Below are 13,193 nucleotides of genomic sequence, written 5' to 3' on the forward strand. Positions count from 1 at the left end.
AGTCTGACACTTAACTTGTTTTTTAATTTAAAATATTTTATTTTCTACTATTGGTGACTTTTTCCTTTGTGTTTCTGTGAACGTATTTATAGTTTTCAACGTATCTGATATTAGTTTTTATAATTTTCACTAGGTCTTATATTAATCACCTCATTTGGGTTTTGTTTTGACTTACAATTTCTTATTGTTAATATCTTTCTTTAAAATTTTGAGAGATTATATTTTAAGTCTTATTAAAAATTAAGCTTTATTATTAAATTTTATTATTAAAATTTTTACAAACTTATATTTATCTGTACCACCACACAAAACGACCCGTATAGTGTGTGTAATATGGTGCAATGCTTTTTTCTTAATCCTGGTACCTCTGACATCTTTTAATGTATGTTTATTTTTCCTTCTGAGAGTTTTCAATTAATATATTCCTGTTTTTCAATATTATGTGTCCTTACTAGTCTTTTCCCCTCCCTCCCTTCTGATTTTCAAGACTGTCTTGCTACTTGGCCAGGCTGGTCTCAAACTCATAATCTTCCTGCCTTAACCTTCCAAGTGCTGGGATTATAAGCACACGTTTCCATTCCTGGCTCTTGGTGTTTATTAATTACATTTTGAATCAACTGTTCTAAATTACTTGTTATCAAGTCCAGAGTCCTTTAAACACTTTGAAGAGGTTAGTGAGATGAAAACTTACAAAAGCCCAGTGCAGTGGCTCATACTTGTAATCCTATTCAGGAGGCTGAGATCTGAAGATCGCGGTGTCATGGTTCAAAGCCAGGCTGGGCAAAGAAAATCTGAGCCTCTTATCTCCAAGTAACCATTCTGGCTCAAGTGGTAGAGCGCTTGTCTTGAGCTGAAGAGCTCAAGGGACAGCGTCCACGACTGACAAAACAAAACCAAACAAAGTCTACCAAGTATTGTTTTCTGAGATTGTGGTAGAAAGTCTACTGGCACCCCTACCCCAAAGCAAGGATGTTCCATCACATACACTAATAGAAACCAAGTCTTCACAGAAAAGTATGCACAGTTTTTTTCAAAGCCAGTTTTTATTAAAATAATGCAATAAAAAAGGCATGGTCTCATTTAGGAATTACTTTAAAGTTGAAGCATAAAAAATGATTAATTTTACAACAGACAAGGGCCTTATATCTAAAATATACTTAGAACTCAAAAAAATAAATCCCCCAACAACAAATCCTCAAAGAAACAACTGCCCAATTAATAAGACTTAGAGACTTCTCTGAAGAGGAAATAAGAATGGCCAATAGACACATGAAGAAATGCTCAACCTCTCTAGCCATAAAAGAAATGCAAATCAAAACAACATCGAGATACCACCTCATTCCAGTTAGAATGGCTATAATCAAGAAATCTAACACCAACAGATACTGGAGGGTATTTGGCCAAAAGGGAACCCTACTGCATTGTTGGTGGGAGTATAAACTTGTTCAACCACTTTGGAAAGTAGTATGGAGGTTCCTCAAAAGACTACACATAGAGCTTCCCTATGACTCAGCAGTTCCACTTTTGGGCATTTACCCAAACGATCACAAACAAGGCCATACTAAAGCTACCAGAAAATCTGTTTATTGCAGCATTATTTACTATAGCTAATATATGGAACCAACCCAGATGCCCCTCAGTAGATGAATGGATCAAGAAAATGTGGTATATATACACAATGGAATTCTATGCCTCTTATCACAAAGAATGACACCACCCCATTTGTTAAGAAATGGAAAGACTTGGAAAAAATTACATTAAATGAAGGAAGCCAGGTGCAAAGAAACATAGGTCCCATGGTTTCCCTTATTTGTAATAACTAGTATATGTCTAGGATAATTTTACCAGACAAGCAGAAAGTGTCAAAAGCTATGTACATATGACCATACAAGATGATGCTACGCTTAATGAACCATAGGGACACAGAGGTTTTTATCTTTGTTGCTGTTGTTTTTAATATACTATGTGATGTTTTGTTTCTTTTGTATGTTCTTCCTCCCCTACCCCCTCCCGTGGTATAACTCCTGTTTTCACTGTATTTGATTCTGGTGCCCTGCATCTTGTATATACATTTTTACAATTTGGGGAGGGGAAGGGAAATAACAAAATGCTGAAACAAGGATACGGGTTGACCCGTTGTTGAAAACGAACTTCACAACTTCTGGAGTGGGGGAGGAGAGGAAGAAGTTGTGGAGGTGGGGAGGGAATATATGGTAAGTGAAAAACAAAGGAGGGGGTAACAGTGCTTGATAGGAAATGTACTTTTTACCTTAGTCATGTAACTGTAACCCTCTGTACAGTGTCTTTGCAACCCTCTGTACAGTGTCTTTGCAATAATATATATATATATATATACATATATGTATATATATAAAATCACATGGGAAGCATGATTAATTTTACTAAAACCTTCCTGTTTTTTTCATGCTCTTTGTGGGGAATTAAGAAATACATCTACATAAAGTAAGATGTGCTCATGAGATAAACTCTCAGGTATACCCTGTTTTTGTTTTAGGAACCATTTTTTTTTTTAGAGAAAACAACTGACAAACTGGTTTTTCAGACTTTACTATGATAAACTTCTGGAAGTAGCTGTTGACAATGAAAAAATGAGCTTTCAAGTGGAAGTTAGAATTTTGGAAACCTTATAGGTGCTACCAAAAACTTGACAACTTCCTTATATCTGAAACAGATGAATTTGATAGTAATATATCACTTCTAATGTATCACATTATAGTATATCACCTTGTCTGTTGGAATTGACAGCATTTGGAAGCTTTATATATCAGTGGACCAATAATTTTCATATTGTTTCTGCATAATATTACAAAGCATTACTTGCTCAGAGTGCCAGACACTCATAATACATAGACACTGCACTAATATGGTTTCAGATGCTACTACATATATATATATATATATATATATGCATATAAAATGTAATTTCTATTTTGTATTGGCTCTACTGAGGTTTGAACTTGGGATCATATGCTTGCTAGGCAGGCATTCTGCTACTTGATATACTCCACTACTACACTCCTTTTTGTATTGGTTGTAGTTGGAGTCTTGATTTATTTTCTTAGCTGGCCTGGACTGATATTTTTCTATTTGTGCTCTCAGGAGTCTCTGGGAAGACAGGCACATGCCACCATGTCTAGCTGTTGGTCAAGATGGAGTCTCCAGGGCTATTTTTATATGTGTGTACAGGCTGACTTTAAACCACAATTCCCTGAATTACAGGATTAGTCCACTGTGCTTCGTGAAGAAATATTTTTTAATTTAATTTCATTGTCAAGGTGATGTACAGAGAGGTTACAGTTACAGACATAAGGTAATGAGCACATTTCTTGTTGAACGAACATATTACCCCCTCCCTTATGTTTCTCCCCCTAACTCTCCCCCCAACCTCCTCCACCAGGTTATACAGTTCATTTCCAACATACTGTCTTGTGAGTACTGCTGTTGAATTAGCTTGTTTTTTGTCCTTTGTCTCACTATTTTATTGTTCCCCTTCCCTTCCCTAATTCAGATAAATGTATATACAATACCCAGGGTACCAAAATCAAATACAGTGATAATAGGGGATAAACCATAGGAACAAAAACACAAAAGAAGAAATCACATAGTACATTAAGAACAACAACCGAAAAATCTCTTGTTTGAATGACTTGGAGTTCATTTCACTTAGCATTATTGTATATTGGTCATATGTACAAAGGTATTGAGCTATTCTGCTCATTTGTGAGTACTATGCTAGACATATACTAATTATTACAAATGAGGGAAACTATGGGATCTATGTTTTTGGGTCTGGCTTACTTCACTTAAAATGATTTTTTTTAAGTCTTTCCATGTCCTTACAAGAGGGACAATGTCATTCTTCCTGATGGAAGCATAGAATTTCATTTTGTATATATACCACATTTTCTTGATCCATTCATCTACTGAGGGGCATCTGGGTTGGTTCCATATTTTAGCTATGGTAAATAATGCTGCAATAAGCTTAGTTGTATGGGTAGCTTTAGTATGGCCTTATTTGTGGTCATTTGGGTAAATGCCCAGAAGTGGGATTGCTGGGTCTTAGGGGAGCACTATGCTTAGTCTTTTGAGGAACCTCCACACTGTTTCCAGAGTGGTTGAACAAGTTTTCTTTATGTTCTTCAAATAAGTTCATAGCAGCTTGAATGTGGAAGCAAGTACAAAAGCAAGTACAAAAACATTGGACTTAGAACTATAATATTAGATAATAATACTTGTTTATTCCCTTTGAAAAGCTTAAGTCTCTAACAGTGTTTTATATTGTTTAATATACTTATTTTTATTTTTAGTGAATAAAGTATTTTGAATGAACATATGAAATAATACCTGTTTAATTGTATTTATTGATAGAAATAACTCATCAATTTATTTGAGAAGAGCTTACTACATAGCCCATGATGTGCTTGAACTTGTGTGCCTCTGCCATCTGAATTCTGGAGATTCCAGGTGTGCATCAACATGCACAGTAATAGTCTTTTAAAGACTATAGTTTCTCTGTTGACTTTTATGATTTTTTTCAAAGTACAATTATTCAGGATTTTATGTCTCTTGTTTTAAAATTTATTATTTTAATCTGAGGATTTTACTTTTTGAAAGCTCTTGTAGGATGTCCTGTTTGCTTGATGATTCCCAACAAGAATATATGGGATTCAGCATATTGGGTATATTTATAGGTAAGGTAAAAGGATATACAATAGTATCAGCAAGGAAAAAGGCATAGGTAGGGACTGGAGAAATCCATGTACATGAAACTCTCTTTTCACGACAGGACCTCTTGGAGCCTGTTTCTTTCTTTAGTGGTAATAATCAATTATTTTCCAATCCTTTTCTTTCTTCCTTTTTTTGAGATTATGAGTAATATCACTTTTTTAATTTCTAAGAGTTTGAGGAATCTTTAGGGTTTTATAATGATAGACTCTGTATAATCTAGGGTAATTGCCTTCTTTCTTTTCTATTTGTATCCTTATTTCTTTGGCCTATTATATTATTATTATATTCCTATGGATATGAATTCAAGAACTAGATTGAATAAAAATGAAGAATAGATATCTCTGTCTCATTGCTGACTTTAAGGGAAATGTTTTGTTTTTCTCCAGTTAATGGTTGGTTTAGGTTTGTCACATAAAGCCTTTATTATATTAAGTTGTATTTCTTCTGTTCTTAGTTTGTTCTAGGCTTTTCTCATGAAGAAATATTAAACTTTGTCAAAGCACTTTTTTTCTGTGTGCCATGAGATGATCGTGTGCTTTATTTTTCTTTTGATTCTGTTTATGTGCTGGGTTATAATTATTGATTTGCATTTGTTAAACCATCCTTGCATCCCTTGATTGAAACCAGTTTGATGATGCTGTGTGAAGGTATAGTGGTGTCGAATTCAATTTGAAGTATATTAGTAAGAATTTATGGCTATACATATCAAGGAAATTGGTGTGTGTTTTCTTTTATTTTTTAAAATTTAATTTTATTATTAAGGTGATGTACATAGAGGTTACAGTTACATACGTAAGGTAGTGAGTCCATTTCTTGTCAAACATCGTTAGCCCCTCCTTCCCACTTTCCCTTTCCCACAATGGCCACCTTCTCCTCAAGCCCCCCCACAAGTTGTAAAGTTCATTTTGCATGTTTTCCTTATTATTATTTTGGTATATAGGCAAGAGAGATTCATGAATGTAATTAGTGGTATTCCTTCTCTCTATTTTGAGGAACAATTTGACGAGCATTAGTCTTATTTCTTTCTTAAAAGTCTGGTAGAATTTAGTGGCTGAATTCATCTAGTCATGGAGTTTTCTTAGGAAGTAAATTTCTTAGAGACTGCATTTTCCTACAACAACTCAGGTAAGTAATATGTGTATAAAAATTGTTTATTTTTTCAATTTTATCATTTATTAGAATATAATTTTTCAGATGTATACTAATTACTGCAAATAAGGGAAACCATGGGAACTATATTTCTTTGGGTCTGGCTTACTTCACTCAATATGATTTTTTTCCAGGTCTTTCCATTTCTTAACAAATGGGGTGATATCATTCTTTCTGATGGAAGCACAGAATTACACACACACACACACACACACACACACGCACGCACACACACACACACATTTTTGATCCATTCATCTACTGAGGGGCATCTGGGTTGGTTCCCTATCTTAGCTATGGTTAATAATAATGCTGCGATAAACATAGTTGTGCTGGTAGCTTTAGTATGGCCTTGTTTGTGATCATTTGGGTAAATGCCCAGATATCTAGGAAAATCTTACCAGATGAGCAGAAAAGCTCAAAAGCTATGTACATATAATCATATAAAATGATGCTAAGCAAAATGAACCCCAAGATATTGACACAAGAAGATTTTCATGGTTGTTATTTTTAATGTTCTATGTGATTTTTTTTGTTTCCTTTGTATGTTCTTCCCCCTATAGTATATCCCCTGTTGTCACTGTATTTGATTTTGGTACCCTGAATCTTGTATACATATTTATCTAACTTGGGGAGGGAAGGAGAATAACAAAATGCTAAAACAAGAACACAGGATAGCACATTGCAACAATGATACAAGACACTGTGTTGGAAATGAACCTTACAACTTGGCGGGGAGGGCGTGAGGATTTGGAGAGGTGAGGAGGGAAGAGATAGTGGGAGAAAAAAGAGAGGGTAACAACAGTGATGAACAAGAAAGGTACTCATTACTTTACTCATGTAACTGTAACCCCTCTGTACATCTTTACAATAAAATTAAAATAAAAAGAAAAACATATAACTTTTCAAAGTGTTCCCTGATGACCTTGTGAATTTTGCTAGGATTTGTTATGATATCCACCTTTTTGTCTCTACTTTCATTAATTTGATTCTCCTTTCTCTTTTGCTTGGTTAGATTGGCTAACGTTTATAATTTTGTTTTATCTTTTCAAAGAACCAAGTATAGTTTCATAGATTCTTTGTGTTCCACTTCGTTACCCTGATTAATTTCAGTTATTTCTGCTTACTAATTTTGAGTTTGGCTTGTCCTTGGTTTTCGAGCTTGAGGTACATAATTAGGTTATTTTTTAGTATTATTTATTTATTTATTTGCTCTCTGCTGCTTGATCCATCTCCCTAATCATTTCTAGCCTATGTTATTCTTTAAATATACTCTTGTAGTTTTGTCCAGGTTGATCTGATCCTCCTATTTATAATATTTTCTTTTTTTGGGTCTGGTCGTGGGGCCTGAACTCTGGGCCTGGGTGCTGTCCCTCAGCTCTTCAGCTCAAGGCTAGCGCTCTACCACTTGAGCCACAGCGCCACTTCTGTTTTTTTTTTCTTTTTGCTTATGTGGTACTGAGGAATTGAACCCAGGGCCTCAGGGATGCAAGGCAAGCACTCTACCACTGAGCCACCTTCCCAGCTCCTATTTATAATTCTTATATAACTGGAAAGTTTTATTGATTGAGATGAGAGTCTCAAGAGTTTTCTTGTCTTGCTATTTTCCCACTTGCTACCTGCCAAAAAACTGGGATTATTTATAAATGTTAGCTACTTGGCCTAGCCCACCTTAACTGTTTTTTCTCTTTAAATTAATTTAGGTTTACTTGAAGGTGGAATGAGGGGAGTCAGTGGTTCCTGTTCTTAAAGAAACTTTTAGATATTTTAACACTTACAGAAAGTGTCTTTCTAATCTGAATACAAAGATGATATTAACTTTGTTAGTGGACTTAATGTTAACTTACAAGACCAGTGAACATTACTAGTTTTCATTTAAGTTTGAGTGGAGAGCTCTTTCTTGGAGTATAAGCTATGAAAAGGTGAGGAGACACTGGTTGATAGAAGCAGCATCAGAGTGATCTGTCTTGCAAGGTGAACTTTTCTATGTATTTATTTTCATGTTTACATTTCTTCTGTCTTCTTAGCAGTATTTTGGGGTGGGTTTGAAAATATACATATTGTCAACTCCAGATATTATTCTGTAAATCAGTAAAATATAGGTTTATTATAAACATATTTTCAGCTGTTGTTGGCAATTTTATAACTATAATTTCTCATAAGATTTGTTACTTAATTTTAGTATCTTGTCAACATGAGTTTTATCATTAAATGTAGTATTTAAAAGCACATAATGAACTCTTAGACTAGAATTTTAGTTTTAGTAGCATAGGCATTGAGCCTGTTACATAATAAACCTTAGGTCTTTGGTTTCTTCATGATAGATACAATAATGCCTGTCTTCAAAAAATATAAGTAAGTTGGTATCTGTAAAGTGCTTAAAGTAGAGTTTGGCTAGATAAATATTTTGTTAAATGTAGAAAAATATAAAAACATGCGCTATGAATTTATCCCAAATAACTATTTCTCTAGAATTATTATGATATATATTTGAATTCCTTGAATAACCATGTTTGTGTCTTTCTGTTTAATTTTTTATAGCCTTTCGTGAACCTCATTTTTATTACCAGTTCACAGTACGATATCATGCTGCTCCCTGCAATAGTATCTATAATATTTCTTTTGAGAAGAAACTTCTTCAGATTTTAAGCAAACTAGTTCTTGACCTTTCATGTGAAATTTCTTTACTTAAGTCTGAATGCCATCGTGTTAAAATGCAAAGAGCTGGTTTGCAAAATGAATTGTTTTTTACATTTTCAAGTAAGTATATAATATATTTTAAAGCAAAACAAGTTGAATATCCATAAACAATTTTAAACACGTTGTGATCATCAACAACAGTTTAATATATATATATATATATTATAAATATCACGTATTTCCTATTCTTTATCTTGGCTTAGTGCTTACTCTCCAAATAAAATCCTACTGACTTATGAACTTAATGAAAAAAGTTTATTTCAGTACCTTGCTACGGTGACTTACTGTGGAATGGAACTTAATGCAAAATCTGTTATACTATTTAGTTAATAAGGATTTAATTTGTAAATTCATCTAGTTACAATTATATTGTATACCCTAAAATAATCAACTTATTGGGATTTTCTTAATGATGTACAGTGGAGGACCATTATTTTCTAGAAATCAAAGAATTGGGCTTGGTCGCAAAGGGCTGGAGATTTGTAAGTATTCTGTCATGAAGTATCTCAAAAATAGCCACTCATTTTCTACTGGATGCCCCTCACATTTTATCTCAAATACTATTTTACTCTTATTTCTTTCCTCCTCCTCTTTTGCTTTTCTTAATTTGTCTTCTATCAGTATTTGATTATATTTGCCAGTTGCCTAGATTTCTCTTCCTTCTTTATCTCTTGATCTGTTTCTCTTTTTCTTCTTGGTCATTTATGATCAAATCCAGAAAGATAATTGAGAGACATCTTACTACTGTCTCATCTTCCAGAAAAATGTTGAGAATTTCTCCATTAGCCTTTGAAACAAATTTTAAGAAATCAATTCTTTCATTACTTTCCTGGGACCCATTATTAATATTCAGTGGAGTTATGTAATCTTTCCTTGGTCTTTTTAAATAAGTGGACAAGTTCTTAGCAAACTTGCAATTCCTTTTCAACTTATAAAGAAAAGAGACGAAATCCAATAAAAATGATGTTATTTTTGTGCTGGTACTGAGGCTTACACCAGAGCCTCAAGTTCTTGCTTGTAAGTTTTTTACTCAAGGCTAGTGTTTTAATATGTTGGCCATACCTCCACTTCCAGAAATGTAAACAAATATTCTCTTTTTAAAATTGAGTTATACATCTCTCTCTTTTTCTTTTATTTTCTTTTATGATACTGGTTTAATCTTGGGGCCTTGTGCTTGCTAGGACTGTGTGCCACCATTTGAGCCATGTCCTCTTTCTTTTGGTTTATATTTCAAATAGGGTCTCCTACCTGAATATACCTTCAACTTCTATTTTTCTGGCTTTGCCTGTGGAGTAGTTGGGATTACAAACATGCCACCATGCCCAACTTGGATATTGTGTATCTTTTGTTTCTTAGTTGTAAGTGTTCTTTATATATTTTGGATACTAGATCCTTATTAGATATATGATATACAAAACCATTTATCTTTGATGCAGGTTAACTTTTCACTTTCTTAATAGTTTACATTGGAAAGTTGTTTTCTATGTTGTTGACATCCATTTTATTTTTTGTTCCTTTGGTGGTCTTGGTGTTGTATCTAAAAGCCAGTATCATCAAGATTTACCCCTTTTTGTAATTTTAACATCTTCTGTTTATCATGGTTCTTGGAAAGCCACCAACTTAAGTTACATATAATCTGATTGTGATGGGATGTTTGTATGTCCCTTCTAACTTTAGGAATTTTTTTCCTCACCTCTCTTTGAGTTGTTTAAAAACAGTTAAGACTTTGAAGAACAGGCAGAGATTTTTTTTTTGCCAGTTCTTGGGCTTGAACTCAGGGCTTAGGTGCTGTCTCTGGAATCTCTTTGTGCTCAGGGCTAGTGCTATACTACTTGAGCCATAGTGCCACTTCTGCCTTTTTCTGAATATTGGAGATAAGAATCTGCCTGGGCCAGCTTAGAACCGAGATCCTCAGATCTCAGCTGCCTGAGTATGTAGGATTACAGGAGTGAACCTGGCCAGAAATATTTTTTTAATGGTTTGAAACCAGTCTAGGCAGAAATCTCTAGTTAACCAGAGAAAAGCTGGGCTGGAGGCGTGGCTCAGATGGTTAGAGTGTTAGTCAATTAAACTATGCAAGAACACAAGGCACTGAATTCAAGGCCCAGAAGTAGCAAAGAAAAACAAGCAAAAAAACCCCACAAAATGTACACATCAAAAAGTGATAGCTATTTAGCAAATGTTACTTACTGTAGAAAAAAGGAAGCCAGGACAGGCAAATAGATGTAAAGAACCCATGCTATATGAGATCCATAGGACATTGCCAACAATTAACAACCACATATTTTCAGTGACACATTAACCACATTTACTTAAAAGCTACATAAAAGTAAAACACCTGAATAACTATTATTTACTTATGAATCTAATACAGTTTTAAATGAAAGTGGAATCACCTTAATAACTAATTGGATTTTTATAGAAACCACTATGCTCATTAAACTCAGTTAATTTAAGAAAACTTACACAAGTATTTTCCCTTAATCCACTAATTCTGTTGTTTAAGAGTTGTACTACTTTTCAGGTTACATGCTTCAGTAATCACCCTGTTTCTGTTTCCTAAACAGCTGAGGCTGCAAAGAGTTACTACCATGACACATTTAAAACCTTTTCAGGAGCAAGAGTCAGAAATATGAACTCAATAGTTTTATAAGAATGATAAACAAGCCAGGTGTCAGTGGCACAAGCCTGTAATCCTAGCTACTCACTAGATTGAGATCTGAGGATCATGGTTCAAAGCCAGCCTGGTCAGGAGTCAGTCTGTGAGACTCTTATCTCCAATAACTACCAAAAAACCAGAAATGAAGTTGTGATTCAAGTGGTAGAGTGCTAGCTCTGAGCAAAAAAAGCTCAGAGACCATGGCCAGTTGCTGAGTTCAAACCCTAGGACTTGCACACACACATACACATACATGGTTAAAATATTTACTGGTTTTGGTATATTTTCTTATGGTTTTGTATTTTGGGGCATTTTTCACTACACTTGCTTATACTACTTCCATAGCATCTGTATACATGAGGAATTTTTATTCTACTCTGACATATTTTGGTAAAATACTGAGCATTACTGTATTTTCATGATGATGGGATTTTTGTTCTTATGTTGTCCTTGTTGACCTTGCCCTTGTTGTGTATTAATGTTGTGACCCAACTCCTTGCACTGTAATGTATGAACATCTATACCGATTATATGACAGGCTGAATTACATTGTGGATCTGCATTTGTGGAACAAACAAACTTTGTACCTTTGTATCATCAGTTAAAATTTCTCTTCATGCTATCTTTTTTCATATCTGTGGCTTGAACTGAGCTATCAGCAAAACCATTAATGAAAGTTAATGAAAGTTCTACTCACCTGGCAGTGTAGAACACTCTTCTGATTTTGAAGTGTTACTATATTCTCTTTTTTGTTTCACTCTAGTGTGAGTTCTTTCATGTTGGTAAAAGGAAGTTAATTGATGGACGGTTATCCCTCATGAAGTACTTCTGTACATAGAGTTACTCTCCAGTGTGAATTATTTCATGTATTTGGAGGCAATGAGAATAAGTGAACACTTACACAATGCTTACCATCTGTAAGCTTTCTCTCCATTGTGAATCCTTTCATGTGTTTTAATGAAAGCATAATAATTGAAGGCTTTCTCACATTGTTGGTACACAGTTTTACTCCACTTGAAGATAACATGAAAGAGTGAGTACTTTTCCCACTTATGGATAACACCCATAAATATTCTCTCTAGTATAAGATTTTTCATGTCTTTGAAGGACATTGGAATTAAAGGAATGCTTTCTCAGTTGCTTACATCCATAGTTTCTATCCAGTGTGATTCTTTTTGTGGGTTTTGATGGAATTATAATAAATAAGGACTGTCTGACAAAACTGAAATGTATAGGGTTTCTCTTTAGTATGGAGAACTTTCATATCTTTGAAAGTTGGAATTAAATGAAGACTTTCCCACATGGCTAAAATTCATAGTGTATGTCTCCAGTATGATTACTTTCATGCATTTGAAGGAAAGTGAAATTAATGAAATCTTTTCCACATTGCTTACATACATACAGTTCTCTCCAGTGTGATTTTTTTTTCATGAGTTTGAAGGCCACTGGAATTAGTGAACTCTTTCCCGCAGTGTTTATATCTGTAGAGTTTCTCTCCAGTGAGACATTTTTCATACCTTTAAGGTCAGTGAACGTAAATTCACATTGCTTATTCAAATTGTGTATGTTTCTCATGTACTAACCTGCTTTTGATAGGTCCAAGATGTTTTCCCTCATTCTGTAAACTTTATCATTTTCTACTATAGTAACTGTACCCTAGTTCCAAAATGTTTATATGTTTTTTTTCATACTCTGGAAAAATAACGTATTTTCTGGAATATAGTATAGGTATTGATATATTCTTAAACTTCTGTTAACATTTACTAATTAAAATATCTGTACCATGTGCTATTTTGTGAGATTAATTTCTTTTTTGATTTTTTTTAACTGATATGTAACTCTTAAGATTCTCTTTATGTTTCTTTGTGAGTTTTGGTAGATGATGTCTTTTAAGGAACTTAATTGATTTCTAACCTAATTTTTACATTTCTTCTTT

General features: G+C 34.0%; 1 protein-coding gene across 1 annotated transcript in view; it reads left to right on the plus strand.

Annotated features, from left to right (window-relative positions):
- The window catches only part of Zpbp (zona pellucida binding protein), a 96,764-nt gene that overhangs the window by 25,651 nt on the left and 57,920 nt on the right, over window positions 1-13,193 (plus strand). Inside the window, 1 exon segment of the mRNA XM_013024382.1 lies at window positions 8,440-8,658. Coding sequence (XP_012879836.1) covers window positions 8,440-8,658 — 219 coding nt within the window.

The sequence above is a fragment of the Dipodomys ordii genome, unplaced genomic scaffold, assembly GCF_000151885.1.
Source record: "Dipodomys ordii isolate 6190 unplaced genomic scaffold, Dord_2.0 Scaffold76, whole genome shotgun sequence".
NCBI lineage: Eukaryota > Metazoa > Chordata > Mammalia > Rodentia > Heteromyidae > Dipodomys > Dipodomys ordii.